We start from the raw sequence: 20,004 nt of genomic DNA on the forward strand, positions 1-20,004 counted from the left end.
AGTGTCCCTCCCTCCCCTCTGTGTGAGCAGATTAGGAGACACAGGGAGAGAGAGCCTGAGCTCGTACACTGTAAAATACACACACCTTAACATGTCATTTAAGATGAGGTCTAGGGAATTTTTTTTATATCACTTTTATAGCAGTTTAAAGAGATAACAATAGTGTAAAAATAATTGCACTTTCTTCAACACAAGACATCTTTATTTTTATTTAATTCCCGTGTTCAATATAATTTAACTGTATCTGACAAAATCCTTAAACATGTCGTACAAGAATATCATGAAAAATTCTCACTTGTTCTGATGGAGAAGACTTGAAGTCACAGTGTTGATGAACTGGCTCTCAAATACAGACTTTTTTTTTTTTTTTGCAGTGTCGTTGGACAGTAAGTGGTTGGCAGTGAGGGATATTGTGGAGATTAACACAGAAGGGGGAGGGGGAGGGACAGAGAGAGAGAGGGAGTTGTGTACAAGGACATCTCTTATGTCAGTGGTGGTGAATTTGTCTGGAGAACATTTGGATGCAAAAATAATAAAGACCACAGAAACCAGAGGGACTGACACTAAACAGGGTGAGTTATATTCTGGTTTTTGTTTGTATTACTGTTTATTTTGGATTTATAACTCTTTAGTCATCATAGTCATCAAATTTTATGTTTTGAAACAGATTTTTTCAAAACAAACAGTCAAAAAACTAAAAGTTATTCTATTAATAATGAATGGAAGCAGAGAAAAGAAGGAAAACCTTTGCGATTAATTAAGCTGGAACCAGCAAAAGCTTGGTGCTTTAACTTGAGATTTCATTAAACTTGACACGATGAATTTCCTGTAGGTCCATTAATGACTAATTTTAGCTGTAGTTTGTTTTCCTTATTTTAGCTTTATCTATGTTTATCTACTAGTATTTCAATTGTATATGACTCTGTTAAGTAGCAGCTGTGGTCAGAGGAGATCAAGGTTAATGTCAATTTATTGGATTTTGTACTTTATTAATTCACTTTTACTGCATTCTCTGTCTTTTAATTCATACATTTCCCTGAGAAAGTTCTTCCATGAGAGAAACATTTGATTTTACACATAGTGGAGGATGTTTTCCAAAACTGGCAAAGATTAGTTTAAGTGGATTATAGGACGCTAATGCAGGTCTATTTGCAGTGTCTGTGTTCACGTGAAATCACCTGCAACACACCTCTACAACAGTAGTGCTTGTGGAGGTTGGATTCTGGGTGGTTGTTTGCACCTAGTGTGCTGGAAATCCAGATGGAGTTTCTTAGCAAATGCACAAATATTTATTATCTCATCAAACTCAGCTCAAAATGGACAAATGCTTTATTTAGGTTTTTAGTGGGAGATTTGAAAAAAGGAAAGTTACCATTTTAATTCACGGCCTTTTAACCTTTCCAATATAGAAACTTGTTTTAATCAATTAATTGTTTGACATTGTGGGAATTACGCTGTATTTGCTATTCTTGCAGAAAGTTAGATGAGAAAATCAATATCATTCTCATGACTGTACGCTAAATATGTAGCAGGAGCCAGAGGCAGGTTAGCTTAGCAAAAGACTGGAAACAGGGAGAAAGCTAGCTGAACCTCAGTTCTGTTTACAGTAATTAATCACCATGACAACAAGACTCCAGGAAGTCGCTGCTATAACATAATCAGACACATAACTATGCTACACTTTGATTTTGTACAGGTTGAAGATACAACATATTAATTTGTGATCTCTAGAGGTGATTTTGTCAAAAGCTAACTGGTACCCTCTGGTTCCAGTCTTTATGCTAAGCTAAGCTAATCGGCTGCTGGCTGTAACTTCATATACCATGTACCAGACAGATAAGTGAGTTGTTATCTAACTCTCAGCAAAAAAGAAAGCATGCATATTTTTCTCAAAAAGTCTAACCATTTCTTTAACCTTGGTATAAGAAGTTTAAATGAATAATAAAATAAAAGTTTTATGTTTACAGTAGTACCCAAATTACAAATAAAAAAGGAAAAATGTAAAATGTTCTCTCCTGTCAAGGTTTCAGTTGGAAATCAAGGAAAACATGTTATTCTTTGGTTTTATGGCCTTTTCGACCTTTCTGCTGAAGAAATTCTCCGACCTTGAAAAGATATTGCAAAACACAACAACAATGTAAATTCTCATAGGACTATTGCTGCAGTGTTACGTTAATATTGAACACAATCTTATATGGCTTTACTTTGCTTCTATGTGTAAGACTAAAGTCTCATTATCTATCTATTATATAGTATTTTTATTGCTCATTTTCTCTGTCAGACCGCTAAAAATATGACGGCTTGGCTTCTGATATTTGAAGTTAACACTAAATTCCAAAGTTACTGACGTATGTGTGTGTGTGTGTGTGTGTGTGTGTGTGTGTGTGTGTCTGTGTGTGTGTGTGTGTGTGTGTGTGTGTGTGTGTGTGTAGTCAGGCAGAGTGTCAGAAGCCTAATGGAGCCTCAGCTTCAGTTCAGAGCTTTGAGCTTTTAAACTGACAAATCCCACTGTCAGCTGTTCACCTCCAATCTGTCTGCATGCAGATCAGACCGCAGCGTCTTTAAATGGTAAAACAAAATAAAACCTGGTTCAAATCTAGCCCAAAACTGGTGTCTGAAATATTGGAGGTAACAAGAGGCCTGATTATCTTGATTAGTCCATTAATTGTTTGGTCCATTAAATGTCAGATAGTGAAAAATACTGTGGAAGAAAACAATGATAGATTATCAAAATTGTTGCCAATTAATTTTCTGTCAGCTGACTAATCCATCAATTCACTAATCATTATCTAAAACCACACAACTAAAATGAATCCCGTTAAACAATTTCAGTAAACAAAGATTTGTTTTATTCAAGTACAGAAACTATTAAGGAAAAAAAGAATCAGCTTTTCCAGAATTGAACTGACTCTTGTTGACTTTAAAAATTGACCACAGACAGAATCTCATTTGTGATGGATTAGAATGATAAATCTGTGACAAACAATATCTTCTACCCATCTTTGTGGTCACAGTGAAGGCCACTCTTAGAAAAAGTACAAGCAGCAGTCTTCAGAGTCAGAGTCAGGGTCAGGGGTCTCTTGTTCCTTTAGGAATAGTTTTGGTTTCACACTCAACAGAAGTGATACACTACCCTGTAGATGAAGACTGTGAGATGTGACTGAAAGCTCTGTATCATTACTAAGTGGGTCCTTGAGTGCAGATTCTCAGCTCTGTCATGTAAATTGTTATCAAAGGTCAAGAGTGAACATGCATGGACAACAATGATATACTGTAAACACACTTTTCTGTAGTTAAAATCAGTAAATGCTATCTGCTGAAGTCTTTACTTTGGGGTTGGCTGTTTAAATATACTGACTGTTCTTATATACAGACTTGATGTGGTGATTTGTAGTGTGTAATTTTCCTTAAGTTGGGCTCTTAAAGAACCTTCACTCTGCTTTTTGTGCTGTTGTGTTGTGAGCGTTGGTGGTTCTTTGCCAAACAGTGACTCATACAGTTTTGTTATGATGTTACTTTTGTTTAATATGTCAGACATTGTTCTTTACAGTTTATAGTTCTTAACAGTCTGTCAATATAAAAGGCTGTTCGTTCTGTTTTGACAGATGATGTTGCTTGTAGGTTTCTGTTGTTAAGACTTCTATTAACCCTTTAAAAACGAGTGTGTCGTCGACAAGGTACACTTTGGATTACCGTAACTCTGTCACGGTTTGAGCAATCGCAAAAATTCCAACGGTTTCTGAGAGCTAAGACCTTGCGCTTTATAGGCATATAGGTGTCATTACAGTAATTTCACTCCCACCTCTCCCGAAAGACCGGGAATGTGCCCTTTTGTTACCGGCAAATACAGAGACAGCAGAGTGGAGAAATACAGCAAATTTTTGGTTGAAACTGCCATATATTGAAAGTTCCAAGTATTCTGGAAAAATGGACAAAAGCACTTACTCACCGTACATTTTCTGACCTTTTTATAGTCAAAATAAGCAAAAAAAAATCCAGGCAGACATTTTGAGGCTCAGGTGTTAAAGGATTAACTGTTTTTCCACTCATATAGTTGCTTTTGTTTTTTAGAACTAACAAAATCTTTCCAACTTAAAGGTCCCATATTGTATAAAAGTGAGATGTCCATGTGTTTTTTAATTATAAAGCAGGTCTAGGTTCTACATTAATACTGTGAAAGTATCAAAGCCTCAGTCCACAGAGAAATGCACACAGCCTGTATTCAGAAACTGAGCCTTAAAACCAGCCGTCAGGACTTCTGGAACTTTGTGATGTCACAACAAAGCAGTCATCACCCTCAGCTATGTCCTCAGTCCAGCCCACCATTCAGCCCTGGAGGATTTGGTTTCTCTGAGTGTTTACCTGAACATTTTTTTTCAGTCACTCACAAAACAATCAGCCAATCACATGAAAGGTTCAGAGTCTCTCTTCTGATTGGCTCACCAAACTGTTATAACTACAGCTACAGAGGGAAGCCTGAGAGAGGAAAACTACATTGATATTGTTTTTGTTACTTGAAACAAAATATATTATATTATATTATATATTATGTTATGGATATCAGAACTTATTATAAAACACCGAAAAAGTGTAAAATATGGGACCTTTAACTTTAAACCAGTTACTGTTATTGTCTTTGGAGCATCTTTTACCTGAGAGCAGCATCACCACATAATCTTCCAATTACCTTTCAGTCTTCTAATTTTAGTTTTCTCAAACTATGAACCAGGAGGCAAAATGGTATTTGTTGGGAGCATGATTTCACCATGGTGCAATCTCTGGACAGAGATTTGTATTCCCATGCCAGCCAGGTTTCTGACTCACTGATGTAAGCTTTTGGCAGAGGTCCAGCCTAAATCTGCTGTGACCCAGATAACAACTGTAGTCATCATCAGCCTGAATTTGGGGAGTTCTGAACTTGAGATAAAATGTCATTACAGAGACAGCAGAGGAACAGAATTCAGTGGGTGGTTTTATCCAAAGTACTTTGAGTACCATCAGCAGGTTTAGACTGATGTTGGACATTTTAATATGAACACTATATAGTGAAAGTGAAACTATTCTTTCACTTTCACTCACTTGTGATATTCACCTTCCAGGAAAAATTTTGTTGCTATTTTTCAAAAACGTAATGTATTGTATCTGATAGTTGGTATGTGATTCACATAGTGTTTTATTGTCTACTGGAGGCTTGTAACTGGCTATGAAAACCATATGACTGAACAATATTTTATGTCTAATCTAAAAATATTTGGCAATGCAGAGAGAGTGTAAATGCTATTTTCCTGACAATATTACATAAAGATTCAAAATATGACCTAATTGAAAAAATACCAGTATCATTAAATCATTGGATTTCAATAGTGCAAATTCTTTCAAAACAAACAAACTGTTAAAAAGTGAAATTTCAAAGCAGTTCAGATTATAAAGACAAGTTAAATTCAATCCTTTTTATTTAAAACTTCATCACTGAGGGCTAGTTCAACATGGTAAAAATCTAATGGGAATTGGCACCTCTAAAGCTCACTAATCAACATGTTCATTTAATCGGTTCAAAAAGAAAAGTGTAAAAGATTTGTTTTCACCATATTGTTTGGTTTTGTTACATATGGACAGAGCCAGGCTGTTTCCCTCTGTTTCTAGTGGCAAGATAAGATAAAATAAGATAAAACATTATCAATCACATGGGGAGTGGAGTGTTCCAGCAGCTTACACTCAAGATAAACACAAAATACCCACAGAAAATAAGAAAAATGCATGTAATAATAATAATAATAATAATAATATTAATAGTAATAATGTTAATAAAATGGAAATGTTTTTACAGTTGCAGATGGTGTATTAACAGACCAGGATGAGAGAGAGAGAGAGAGAGAGAGAGAGAGAGAGAATAATGTATATTCAGTATACACTGCAGCTGCTGCATTACAGTTCTCAATGCATGACCCACTGATCTGTCAAATTTAATCAGCTACATTTCTGTATGTGTTTGTGAGTGGGATCCACCTCTCTCTCAGTCCTGTACACACACTGAGGTTTCCCTCTCTAATCCTCTGCTTATGCAATCCAGGGGGCTACAAAGACCAGCAACACAGGGTAACACAGCCTGCCAACTAAATCAGATCTCATTATGGAAATATGATGTGTATGTACGTCTGTGTATGTGTGGAGGTATGTCTCTACTGCAGCTGTCAGGAGGGAGGATAAATGACGGACAGAGGGCAATGACAGAGGGGAGGAGTGGGGGGGGGGGGGGGGGGGGGGGGGTGATGGTAGGATGGGCGGGGAATGGGGCGAAAGACTCAGTGAGGCAAACTGTCCTTAATTTGTTTAAGCTGAGGGATTTTTGGATTACCTTTGGCAATCAATCCTGTTACATCGCTGTGCAGCGACAGAGGGATGTCTAGTGTGTGCATGTGTGTGTGTGTTTAAATGTCAATGTGCCTATGAGTGCACATCTGACAGGTTGAACTCCAGACAGGGCACAAAAGTGCTTAACAGAAAGGTATGATTACCACGGACTGATATCATCTCTTTTTATTGCTTTTTCCCACAGTGATAGAGAGGGATTTGGCTGAAGATAAACCCAGCTTTTTATCTTAGTGAGGTAAATTCACAGTATGCCTCATCATCAGTATGGAAATGAAGAATGGAGGGAAAAAAAGCATAAATATTTTTATTTTCCACTCTTTTAAGATTGTCTATGTATTAGGATAATGTCAGTAAAAAAACACAGGTGTAAATGATAAATGAATGGTGGTAAATGCTGGCTCATTGTCACCAGTGTTAATTTATTATATACACCTCTGCTTTTCCTACTGATGGGTCAAAATGTCTAATCTCTCTCTCTCTCTTGTTCTTTCTGTGTGTGTGTGTGTGTGTGTGTGTGTGTGTGTGTGTGTGTGTGTGCGTGTGCGTGTGTGTATCCAGCAGCCTTGCTGTCACAAAGTCAGAGGGATTATTATGTGCAAGAGCTCAATTTTAGGGAGGAAGGAAAAGTAAAGGAGGAAGAGAGGGGGAAGCAAGGGATAAACAACAAAAATAAGGATGACCAAATAAAGAGGAAAGGGACGAAAGGAGAAAAGACGCAGACAGTTGAGGAAATTACACGTATTTGTTTTCTTGCTGCGAGTTTGATGAGAAGATTGATACAAGTCTCATTATGTCTGTGCAGTAAATATGCAGCTGCCACCATCAGTCGATTAGATTAGCTTAGCACATTTAGCTAGGATCTGTCCTGTAAAACCAAGTCAGTTTTACAACTCAGTGTTTGTACTCATCAAAGAAGTGAGATGTAACTTATTAATCAGCCTTATTTTCATCACACAGACATAAGAATTAATTCAATCTTCTCATCTAACTATCGACAATAAACCAAATAAGTGTTTTCCTCAAAATGTTCACTTAGTCCTTTTGTTGTTGTAAGGCTGTGGCTATAATTTCCGTTTTTGCCAGCAATTTTACGGTTATACTGTAGCTGTCATACGTGGGCTCACACACACCTGTCTACAGGTTTATCTTCAGTTAGAAAAATTATTGGAGTAAAAAGTGCTTTTTATTAAAGAAATGTTAACCGGGCAAAAGTATATATTTGCACACAACAGAAATATGCAATACCTCAAAAGCGTAACACTGTATGTGACACTTAATAGTTCTGGTTAACATTAGCCAAAAAGTAGCCAGTTGACTAGTTGTTTTCTAGCCAGTTAGCTAATGAGCTAGCTTCACAAGTTGGGAATAATGCAAAAAGACAAAATGAATGAATAACAAAGAATAACATCACCATCATAGACCAAATATATATTGAATTACTTTCTCCTGAAACTGTCGTATAATTTGGCTAGAGTATGCAGATGCTAAGATGACCAGACACCCCTGCTTTCTGGGGGCAGTCCTTGTGGCCTGTCTCTGGCTGGAGCTGTCCCTGGAAATTTTTATTTTTTATTTTTTGTACAAAACATGTTTAACTAACCATATTTAATATACTGTTACAGGTTAAAGTACCCAACAGGAGACTGTAAAATCAGTGAAAAGTAGCAGGATTGTAAGATAATAGAGAATTTTAGATTGTGGTGTTGCTATTTTCTGAGCACAGCGGAGTGAGAGAGGATTAAAGAGATTACAGCCAGGTGAAAGGTCAAACAGGACACGCCTGAAAAAGAAAGAAGCAGGGAGAAGAAATATTTCAGATAAGAAAGAGGTTTATGTGTTGTTTGCTGTTATGTGTTGTCACTATTTAATGTGTGGATTTAATTTTATACTGAGATTGAGTGGATGAGAAAAAGTTCACTTTACTGCAGTTTGTATCATGCAGGTAAAAATACATTAATAAACAGACTTAGTTACAAACCCTACCCTGATAAAGTTTTGCGGTGGCTTTAATGTCTCTAAAACTGATTTGGAAATTACTAAGTCATTCACCATTTGTTGTCTGCTCTCCTTTGTTTTCACAGAGCAGCGATGCGATTGGTCAGTGTGGCGGGGGCGCGACTCCGCAGGGCGGCCGAGGAGGAGGAGCGGGAGCGGGAGCCCCCACCGCCTCCCCCACCCCCCTCGCACCACTCCAACCACCAGTTTGCCAGCATGAAGAACAAGTTCTTCAATGAGCTCACACACCTGCCAAGTGAGCACACACAGATGTGTACATATATGTAAAATCTACACAAAATACACACATAAAAACAATGTCAACTCCCTCATGAAACACACGTGAATACTCCACGTGAATTTGAATCTGACGTGTTGTCAAAGACTGAAATATTTAGGCGATGAACAACTGAGCTCTAGTTACTTCAATGAAAGGGGAATCACCAGTTTACTTGTAATTATGAGCCTTTAAAAACAGCTGTATGTGTCTGCTGGAGCTCTGGAGCAGCTTCGTTATGTCTGAGAAAATAACTCTACTCATGTAAATCATGGGACAAGGGACAAAAAGTCATGGTGTCTTGGGCTCTGCTGTTTCACATCACACCATCATTAACCATCCCTCTATGCCATTTTCATGTGTGTTGTTTCATTTCTTTATTCTGTCCTCCCTCATTTCTTCATGTGCCCACTCTGCCCCGCTCTTCAAGATCATAAACTCAAGAGTAAGTCCATCTCATATCATTTACCATCCTGTTTTTCCTGTTTTAAAACAAAACATGTTTAGTCTTCTAGTGGTGCCAAAAAACAGTATTCAACAAGTGTGGTTTAACAGAAGTTCCTGTGAGGAGGGAAATATCTGTGCTGTATGTGTTTGGCAGGCGCATTTCTTATGCCTCTGTTGAGAAAAGGAAACAGGGTGAAAAGTTAGGAATGACAAAAATAAAAATATTCATACTAATTATTAATTATAAGATAATAAGTACAAAAATTGGAGTTTCTGAGTCAAATTCTAAACTTAAATAAGCCTCTGTCTTACTCAACAATTAACCTTGGCCTTCAGGCTGCATCGGTACCATTTGACACGGTAACATCTTAGCACAAGTGAAAACCTTGCACCACCATGTGAACCTTTCAGAAATTTGAAAAGCCAGATCCGTGTAATCTTATCTAACTAAAGAGCAAAGACTTGGTCTGTGCGGTGACCCCTCCTCTGCAGGTGTGTGAAGACTGTCTGCAACAATCAATGTGTAGCAACATATTGTACTCAGGGAAGCTGCTCACACGTCTCTTAGGGAGTTCCCATTGCCCTCTCTACACAAGCACACTGGAAACCTGTTGTAAAAGAAAAAAGGAACATTTCTCAGTTAAAAAAATTTTGCAGTAGCAGTTTGTCAAGATGTGTGTTGTGTTCTACTTGCTCTAATGTACTGTACTAAGTGTTTTAGAAGGAGACAGAAAAGGAAGTAATTGGGTGACTGTCCCACAGGCCAAAAAACCAATTATATAATAGTGGAGGTTTGCGTCCACATTTGTTTGCAAAGCCCAGGGATGCAATGGACCTGCTAACATTTGCAACTCAGCACTAAACAAAAAGCACAGCTAAGCTTGATGTCATTAGTTTGGCAGGTATTTGGCCACAATCCAAGGTATTAGACACATTAAAATTTTGACCTGATGATGGCGCTAAATGAAAGGTCAGGAGATCACGAAACTCATTAAAACTGATCCTCTCGGAAGCTTGAGCAAATGTTATGGAAATTCATCCAAAATATGTCAAGCAGCAGTAGAGAAAAAGTCAGGGGATCACAAAAGTAATTAGGATTCATCATCTGGAGGCCATGAATGTCTGTACAAAGGTTCTTGTCAGTCCATTCAACAGTGGTTGAGATATCTCAGTTTTGACCAAATGTTGGACAGAGCAACAGATCGCCCGTCCACTGAGCCACACTGCTTGCATGGATATTAAACTTAAACTTCAATTTATTTACAACCATTAAAAACAGGTGGTACAAGGTTTTTACTTGACTACAATCTTCAGAACACCAATCTTGCTCAGTAGGAATAAAACTCTTCACCCTGGCAGCATCACCACTGTTTTCTATCAAAGTACCCAGCACCAACCTCCTTCCTCTCTTCTCCAGTGCCCATGTGGGCCGTGGGAGCCATCGTGGTAGTGGTCCTTGCCCTTGTCGCCTGCCTAGGATTCTGCATCTACAAGAAGTGCTTCAACAAGGGCAAGAAGCCCAAGAAGGTCCGTGAGAGGAAGGGAGGACGAGGGCGCAGAAAGAAGGACAAGGAGGGAGAGGATGGCGATGACAAGAAGGTGAGTGAAGGTAGAGGGGCTCTGGTTCATGTTCATGAGTTGCTGCACACTCATTCTACTTCCAATGTGGCTGCAGGAAACATGAATTTCTATCACAAAACTTTCCCCAAGTTAGCTGGGGTTGTATGGTTTAACTATAGTTTGATATTTTGGGAAATACGCTTATTTTATTTTTTGCTGAGAGTTAGTTAAAATGCTGATTCTATACCATTTTGTACCGTACAGTAAATATATAGCTATCTAGCTAGCCTTGCACAAAGACTGGAAACAGGGGGAAGAGTAAACCTTGTTGTGTCCAAATGAAGCCAACATGGAAGAGCCAACTGCAAAAAAAGCAAACTGCAGTTCCTCAAATGGCCAATAGAGTCTGGCTCCAAAAGAGTTAATCCCCATAGACTTTCTTGTTAAAATGTCCAACTTTACAGTAGAAATAAACACACTTACAGCCTGGTAGAAAAAACGCTTTTGGTCTCTATAGCTGTGACAACTGTACAGGTGGTGAATTTAATATAACTCATCCGTTTAAATTTTATCAAGACTTAAAGTTCTGCTCAACTGGGGGCGTGGCCACTTTGAGTGACGGGTGGATGATCTTATGCTTGCAACAAACTTTCATACACCAAAATCTCAGCTCCACACACGCTCCATATTTGGATTAGCAGGGAGTTAGGCGGAGTCAGTCACTGCCAAGATGGCATCGGCCGAGCTGCCCACTCTAAGCTTCAAAACCGCTCTTCAGAAGCCTGTGGCTGATGTCACAGAGGCTACGTCCATCTTTATATACAGTCTATGATTTGTTCCGAAGGTAGCATAATGCACCATCACCAGGTTAGCTATATCACTCTGTTTCCAGAGTTGTGTTTGGCTAAACAAACTATTTACTGTACATACATGAAAGTTGTGTCTTCCTCATGCTTACCTCACCTCCTAACTCTGGGCAAGAAATCAAAGAGTATTTCTCAAAAGGTTGAACTATTCCTTTTAAGGGTAGAACAATAGATGCAGTTAGTAACATGTGTTCCTGGCTGTCTACACCCTCCACAGGCCAACATCTGGAGCTGCACTGACTGTAGTCACTGCCTCACTGTCCACAGCTGTTTGGCTTTTATCCAGGTTGAGACCAGTAATGGCTGAAGTGACAGTTTTCAGCCATGGTGCTTCATGGTAAATGTCATAAAAAAGGGATGATGACGCAGAGTTGCTACTCCCCTGTGATTGGACACAGACTGGAGAAGCTTATGGTAACAAGCATCAATGTGGAGCAGATGAAAAGAGTAACGTCTGCACACTGATTCACACACATTCATTTAAAGAGACAATGGCTCAATCCCTGTCAGGTGTTTAAAATTGGAAACAGCACCCATATACCAACAGGTTCTCTGAAGACAGGTACGGTTAACCATCCAACTCCCAGAAAAACTTGACTCTTAGACATCACATTTTTCTTACATACACTAACGTACATCTCTGTGTTATCATTGAGACGATAAACTTCTCAACCAGAGGCTTTACCTCAAATCTGACTAAATTATGACTGGAAGTGTATTATTTCATCTTCTTGATTCCTCTTGCTGTCATTAAATGTGTCCTCCATCCATCTATGTGCATTTTCAGTTTGCTTCAAGTTCAACCTCAAATTTTCTTTTGTTGGTTTTCTGGAAATTCAATTTCAATTTGCACTAAATATGGATGTAAACTTGACAATGTGTAAAGATGTATGCTTAAACACACCTATTAGCCTATTGGTTTATACAGTATATATATGGTTTGGTTGCCATTTTGAGAAAGACATGATGCAGGTGTTACTCTTTTCATAAATGCTGATTTCCTATAGCCTTTCCAATAATCTGTGTTCACATAACTACACTCTGTCTAACTGATATAGATATAGATTCTCTTGAACCAAATTTTATTTTACAATTTTTAAAAATCATGAATCATAAGACTAATGCTTGGTCGTACTGAAAATAGGGTGGTGACTATGGGGAAAATTGCAGACGTATCTAAAATGTGCCTCACAAATGTGTAGAACATTTTGATGGAAACAGCAGACAACTCATAAAAATACTGCCCCATAGCTTCAGAGGTCAAAAACTCCACAGGGTAACTTTAAGCCCCAGGTGTGTCACTGTAACTGCAGGCTTTGTCTGGATGGTTGATTCTGGATCCTAATGAACTGAATATTTTTGCCTTATAAAATAGGAATCGTAGTGCTCTGTACCATCGTCTGTTAACTGCTCAAACCATGCTGTGTCTCTTCCAGGAAGGAGAGGACGGGAAGGAAGAAGAAGAGAAGGAATTTTTTGGCAAACTGGAGTACACACTGGATTATAACTTTACTGATAACCAGGTACACACATACACACCTGAACATAGTATTTTGGAAGACTACTCACAATTCCTCATAAATACAGAAACTACAGAATTAATGGTAGGGCTCAGCGATGATGATGATGATGATGATGATGATGATGCCCTTTATTCTGAGAAGCTGTCTGACTGTCATGATTTGGGACCCTCAGTTTATCTCCCACTCTCACCCTCCTCTTCCAGCTCATAGTGGGCATCCTCCAGGCTCAGGACCTCCCAGCTATGGACATGGGTGGCACCTCAGACCCCTATGTCAAAGTCTACATGCTGCCAGACAAGAAGAAGAAGTTTGAGACCAAAGTTCAGCGCAAGAACTTGTGTCCTGTCTTCAACGAGACCTTCACTTTTAAGGTCTGTACAGCAATACGTTAGATCTTACCAAACATGAACAGTTTTGAGTTTGAATCACCAGATTCTCTGCAGTCTTTAACAGTTTTTAAATACTCTTCATACCTCTCCAGATACCTTATAGTGAGTTGGGTGGTCAGACTCTGGTGCTCCAGGTTTTTGACTTTGACCGTTTTGGTAAACATGACGTCATCGGCGAGATCAAGATCCCCATGAACAGCATAGACCTCGGACAGCCGATACACGAATGGAAAGATCTGGTTGGGGGAGAGAAAGAGGAGGTATTTGACTTTTTTTTTCATCCATTGAAACACACTGTACAATGATTTTAACACCCATTATCAACATTTCAAGTAACCAAAACACTGTTCAAAATGACACCTCATCTATGTTTATTTTTTGTCCCTGACAGCAAGAAAAGCTGGGTGACATCTGTATTTCCCTTCGTTACGTCCCCACGGCCGGTAAGCTAACAGTGAACGTCATGGAAGCCAAGAACCTGAAGAAGATGGACGTCGGTGGACTGTCAGGTGAACACAACACACACATACTTACATGCATGCTGCGAACTAAAGACTGAGACTGGTAATGGACGACAGTGACCGTATCCCTGCTGGTCTGATATCATGTCTCTCCGTCTCAGATCCCTTCGTTAAGGTGGTGCTGCAGCACAACGGGAAGCGACTGAAGAAGAAGAAGACATCAGTCAAACAAAACACTCTGAATCCTTACTTCAATGAGAGCTTCAGCTTCGAGATCCCTTTCTCTCAGATCCAGGTTTGTACCTTTTTCAGCAGGGGGTTGAATCGGATGGTTCTAGGAATTAACGTTGTTCAGTTATTATAAAATAGATTTAACACACATCTAAATTGACATGTAAATATTTAGCTAATAATATAAGATGTATTCAGTTAAAATATTCAAGCTTTAGATGTCATTTTATCTCACTGCATCATCATCTGTAGGAGTGACAGTGTTGATTGATTGGTCCACCACTTTGAGTCCAGACTGAAATATCTCAACAACTGTTAAATGTGTTGGCATGAAGTGTCACACAGACGTGCACAGTTCCCCAGAGGATGAATCACAATAACATTGGTGATCCTCTGACTTTTCATCTCGCGCCATCAGTAAGTCAAACAAATTTAGGTCAAAGTTTTTGAACTTGTCCTATACTTTGGTTTGCATCCAAATAATTGCCAAACTATAGATAGTCCCATCAGCCTCAGCAATGCTTGTTATGATTATTGCTAATTCTTATACCTGTTTCACAATATTATGTTAGCGTTGTCATTGGGCGCATGTTAACATGCTGCTAGCATTTAGCTCAAAGCACCACTGTGTGTGATGGTGCGATCCATTTGAACAGTCAGAAATTTCAACTGTAACGTCCCCTCACATCAGAGTTCCAACCTCAAAATTCAAGATGGCTGCTCTGCACATGAACAGAAGTGGAAGCTGTAGTAATATCCTCTGCATTAGCACTTCTGTCTTATTTGTGACTTATTAATCAGTTGTACACAGAGTGCTTGTGCTTTTTTATCAACTGATATTGTCAACAGTAACAATGACAAGCAAGCAGCAACAATAATAAGCTACTGACTTGTACTGGAATGTGGTTAACTCAGGTGTGACGTCATTCTTAGCTCTGACATCCAATTTATGAGGTAAATGGAACCACCACAGCGGCTGTAGACTCTTATAAACATTTTGCCGTAGTTTATTTGCATATTTGGTAACTTCAGAAATCTGTGGCCTCTGATAAGAAGTTAATCTTGACTAAAATTAAAAATAAAGTTTTGCACATTTCTACCTTGTACAGTTTGTTGCAGCTGCTGCTGAAGAAGTAATAAAAGAAATAGAAGGATGCTGCTTTCAGGGGGTTTTCCTTTTTATTTTGAGGGTTGTTTCTTAAAATGACAAAGACCAGGTAGTTCAAAGGCAGACTTAACTATCAAATAAATGTGGAGCCTGAGTATTGGAGCTATTTAAGAGTCTCCCTGTAAGGCTCCACTGTCGCATTAACAAACCCTACAATGTTTTACCCATGGATTAATAACAAGCTAATTATGAATTCCTGCATAAACTCCTTTGTTTAATGCTGCCCTCCTCTCAGAAATGTGTTCATCTCATTGTTACTTCACTTGTACAGTATGATTGTACATTTTTATGTACCTACATAAAAATGACCATTAGAGGAAATCTGAATCTGAAATCTGAATCTGGTGTATGTGCAGAAGATGACACTAAAAGGCTGTTTCCACTTTCATCGGGTGAAGAGGAAAGTTTTTCTCTGTTAACCCTAAATTTGAGTTTAAGATATCAAACTGATCCAGCCTACACATGTATACACATACCCTGAGAGCAGTAATGTAATAATATTCATATTATTACATTACTGCTACCCGTTAGCCAGATTAACATTTATACATATAACATAATTTGGATACATACAGTAGAAGATGATCAAACCACAGCTTCTTCCTCTCTGCTGTCTCCACACACAGAAAATCCAGGTGTTGATCACTGTGTACGACTACGACAAGCTGGGCAGCAACGACCCCATCGGCAAGTGCTGGATCGGCTACGGCGCCTCAGGTGTTGGGCTGCGCCACTGGTCGGACATGCTGGCCAATCCCAGGCGTCCTGTGGCCCAGTGGCACACGCTGCTGCCTGAGGAGGAGGTGGATGCTGCTCTGAAGGCCCCCATCCGCTAAACACACACACACAGACACACATATGTATACAGCATTGTCTACACAGGACAACTGTACAACCATTGGTTTTATAAAATGACCTATAACTTGAATAGTGATGTTTTAACACCAACATTCATTTTGTAATATTTCATTTTGGGATCTCTTTGTATGACTACATGTGTTCTTTATATTGTGTTAAATACATCCCATAGAAATGCATACAAATACATGCAAATGCATTTGCAACACACCCACATTTGCACAATCCTAGCTGAAGTAGACCTGAACTCATATGTTTGTGCACTGGCTCGTGCATACTCTAACTGCACATTTACACTGAATGACCAGTTAAATGACTCCCAATTAAAGGGGTTCTCCAGCAATTTCATAAAGGTGGCAGACTCACAAGAGACAGATTAAAAGAAAAAAAAGAATTGTTAAAGTCGACGCAGCAGAGGCCAAGATTTCCTGACATTTAATCTCAAACATCCTGGCTCCTACGCTTCCCACAGTGCAACTTGGTAGTCTCTGAAAGCCTTTATGTATGCCCTGCCTGCTCAACGACTCCAGTTTATAACACTGGCTTCAGACCATTTTGGGATGACATTATCTATGCTTACTTTGTATAAATAACTTCTGCGCACAAGATTTAAAAAAATACTTTATGGACTTTAGGGCCTCCGTAGAGTACTACTCCTTTGGATGAGAAACCTTAACTTCATGTGTAAAATTGGTGGAGTACCTCTTTAATATTTATTTTCCTGACCACCTAAACTTTACTGAGCGACGCCTCCTTCATGTAACCAGCGTCTTCTGTGTCAAGGCTAAACACCTCTTTCTTCAGCATCAGTTTACTGTAGTTGAATTATTTTAATACTGTGGTATGATTAGAGCAAGTTTCACTCTACTGGTTTGTTAGTATGTGTCCAAAACCTAAACTGTTGCTTCCCTTCCACTCTTAATGATGTTGCATCCATATACTTGGGAGTCTCTCAACAAACAGCTATGACCTGTGAGGTGAGAGTCACATGACCAACAGCTTATTGGAGTTAGCATGACCGCAAATGAGCTAATATGCTAGCATGTTTAGAGCCGGCTAACTCGCCTGCTATTAACTGTGCAAGCTGTTACAGACCACACTGTGTGTTTGATTGTTATTGTATAAGCTCAGCTCAGCTGCTATTTCTCTTGACACTGTGAACAGCTGATTGATGCAACAGGTCCACGTCTTGAAGAAGTTGAGGGAAAACTGAAAAGCAGCTTATTGTGAAGTGATGCTTATGTGGATTTCAAGATCTGAATAAGTTTGCATGAATATTCATAATAGATAAAATGTGATATCAATAAGGGGGTTAGCTTGCTTCAGTTTGCTTTTTATGATCATTGTTTTTTTATTCATTATAATTTTACTATTCTCTTGCATTGTTTTGGTCATGATTTGTCAAAACTAATAGAGGTGAAAAAATAATGTGGGAGGTTTACAGCTTTACTGCATTTTTCTCTTTGTTGTAGAGAGTTTGACAAACTTCCTAAGAGTCATTGTATCGTTCCCTGCTTCACTGATTAGTCCTGCAAGTACAGGTAAACCAGCTAAAGGTGTCAGTATGCTAGCTAATGGTAGTCATGTGACCCTCGCCTTCCCACTTTCACTCCTTCCACCATTTGTAACTGTGAGTAAAGCTGGAGGTTTTAGCTCAGACTGCACTCAGACGACGTTTGAGTAACACTGATCTGCTGTTGCAGAGCTGAAGTGTGAATATTCTTCCTTATGTTTTCCTCTTGTTTACTCTGAAAACCCTCTTGTCTAATTTTGATTTTTTTCCCATGAAATTTGTTGAATTTAGTTACATGTTTTTACTAATTGTTGTTCTGTCTCTTTGTGGCTCCTTCTGTGCTTGTGTTGAATGAGACAAGATCCTGCTTGAAGTGGGTGTGCATGTGTGTGTGTGTGTGTGTGTGTGTGTGTGTGTGTGTGTGTGTGTGTGTTGTATATCATTAAAAAAAATGGAAATCTGTTTCTGGTTTCACGTTCGATACATGCTATGTGACTGCAAATAAATAGCTGAGTAAATAAAATGTTTCCTAACGACAGATGGCTCAGTAATGGATGGATTTGCATGTGCACACACACTATAATTCTGTCATGTGTGAACATGACATCCTTTTATTTGCCCCCACAAACAGGGAGTCTCACACACTCACATCAGTGGAATCAGGTAAATGCATCTTCAGCATAAAATATTTTTACATATCATGCTTCAGAGTGGGATTATTCCCTCTAATAAAGTTAGCTTTCCTGTGAACCTCACATCCAGAAGAACAAACCTTTCACTGTAATTTTCTGAGGGTAACTAATCATTCACCCTGAGATTATTGCTGCCGCTTGTCCCAGTAATCTAACTATGAATATGGAGGCTTTTTTCAGAATAAATTGTGTAACCTTCACTGATACATTTGATTTCAGTGAGGTAAGCGTGAGTACATGTGTATGTGAGTGTGTCCTGATTCGATGCGACAAGTGAAAGACTGGATTAACAGTGTGTCCTCTTTAGTCCTTGTCTCACGCAGTGAGCCAAACATGTGAGGCAGGAATTAGAGAGACAAGGGAGGGAGGGGGCACAGGAAACATAATTACCACAGACAGGAGAGAAGAAGAAACAGTAAAGAAGGAAAACAGTCATAAACAAAAAGAAAGCGCAGATAAATAAACAAAATGTTATAAAAAGAAAAAAAAGTTCAGTTCTTTACATGATCAAACTGGCAAATCTGATTTTAAAAAATTCATCTCATTCAAAATCTGAAGGTTAAATGTTAAATATGTCTCATGAAAATAAATTTGCATGAAAATTTCTTAGTAAGAATTAATGTGGTTAAAAGCAATGGACCTTTATGGCTAAGAAATACATTTTTAGGATGTTTATTTTATGACCCAATAATGAGATTTTAAAAAATATAATTTAAAAAATCTATATATATCACAACCTTAGATCCAATCAACTACTTTTTAAATTTAATTAAAAAGAGCCATATATTGTTTTTTTGCAGCAGCCAAAACAAATGTAAAAAATAAAACAAAGATGACTTTTTTAGTTTAATTTATGACCGAGCAGCGATATAAAGATTACATTGTTACTGCATGAAAACAAACATAAATAACAGCACACAGTTGTTTGGCTTGATTGGTCATCCAGTGGTTTCAGACCCATGTGTACTGTGTACAAATTAAACACAATGTTGTGTTTGTGCTTTACTGACCCATTACTGAATAATCCTGTTAGCCTACCGATGCCTTTCTGCTTTCACCTGCATGTAATGACAGTATTTACCCACCTGTGTGAGCTCTTTACTGCAGTTGTAGGCTGTTACTCTCAACACATGCATGCATTATGACTTAGTTCCTCTGGGTGGAGATATGCACCAATACATCTACTGAAACCTCTGGACTCATGACCCCCAACTTCTTCAGCCACAGCCATCCGAGGCTTCCTCTGCCCAGATGGCAGCTTTGCATTTGTGTAATTAAAGACCCATTTGATGTGCTTGGGCCAGTTTATTATCATCTAAAACATACACAGTAAAGTAGCTAAGGTGGGTAATAACTTTACTGTTAGCTGAAGAAGAGTTACATTGAAATGAATTATTGATATTGCTCAACAAAGACCCTCCTACACATCTCTACATGTTCATGTTCCCTCTCTTCATCTAGTCATTTCACCACAGCCTCTGTTATTTCTTCTACCACTTGTTTCAAGCAGCAGGTGAGATGAACTATGATAAACCAGAAATCCACCACCGAAGCTAAAAGCCTTCACATGATCACAGGTGTTATGTAACAGTCCAGACAGGCTACTGTGTAGCCATTATCATCTGTCTCTGCATCAACGCCACCACAACCAC

General features: G+C 38.7%; 1 protein-coding gene across 2 annotated transcripts; it reads left to right on the top strand.

Annotated features, from left to right (window-relative positions):
• Positions 1-448: 448 nt before the first annotated feature.
• syt5a (synaptotagmin Va) lies at positions 449-18,196 on the top strand. 2 transcript variants are annotated; one of them, XM_071474712.1, is made up of 10 exons: positions 449-572; positions 8,454-8,623; positions 9,075-9,089; positions 10,509-10,690; positions 12,954-13,040; positions 13,244-13,411; positions 13,522-13,689; positions 13,821-13,938; positions 14,052-14,185; positions 15,916-18,196. In XM_071474712.1, the coding sequence occupies exons 2-10, from the start codon at positions 8,461-8,463 to the stop codon at positions 16,123-16,125; spliced, it is 1,245 nt and encodes a 414-aa protein (XP_071330813.1). In that variant the 5' UTR covers positions 449-572; positions 8,454-8,460; the 3' UTR covers positions 16,126-18,196. The 2 variants fall into 2 exon arrangements, with proteins under 2 accessions (XP_071330813.1, XP_071330814.1); XM_071474713.1 differs by lacking the exon at positions 9,075-9,089.
• Positions 18,197-20,004: the final 1,808 nt, after the last annotated feature.

The sequence above is a fragment of the Trachinotus anak genome, unplaced genomic scaffold, assembly GCF_046630095.1.
Source record: "Trachinotus anak isolate AG129_WGS33_773 ecotype Australia unplaced genomic scaffold, CSIRO_AGI_Tana_v1 ptg000003l, whole genome shotgun sequence".
In the NCBI taxonomy this organism is placed as follows: Eukaryota; Metazoa; Chordata; class Actinopteri; order Carangiformes; family Carangidae; genus Trachinotus; species Trachinotus anak.

What these genes read in the sequence shown, in the direction of transcription:
- syt5a (XM_071474712.1), top strand. Translation starts at nt 8,461, where the DNA reads ATGCGATTGGTCAGTGTGGCGGGGGCGCGACTCCGCAGGGCGGCCGAG. An exon ending in ATAACTTTACTGATAACCAG is followed by an intron (nt 13,041 to 13,243) that starts GTACACACATAC and finishes CTCCTCTTCCAG; the next exon opens with CTCATAGTGGGCATCCTCCA. An exon ending in GGACGTCGGTGGACTGTCAG is followed by an intron (nt 13,939 to 14,051) that starts GTGAACACAACA and finishes TCTCCGTCTCAG; the next exon opens with ATCCCTTCGTTAAGGTGGTG.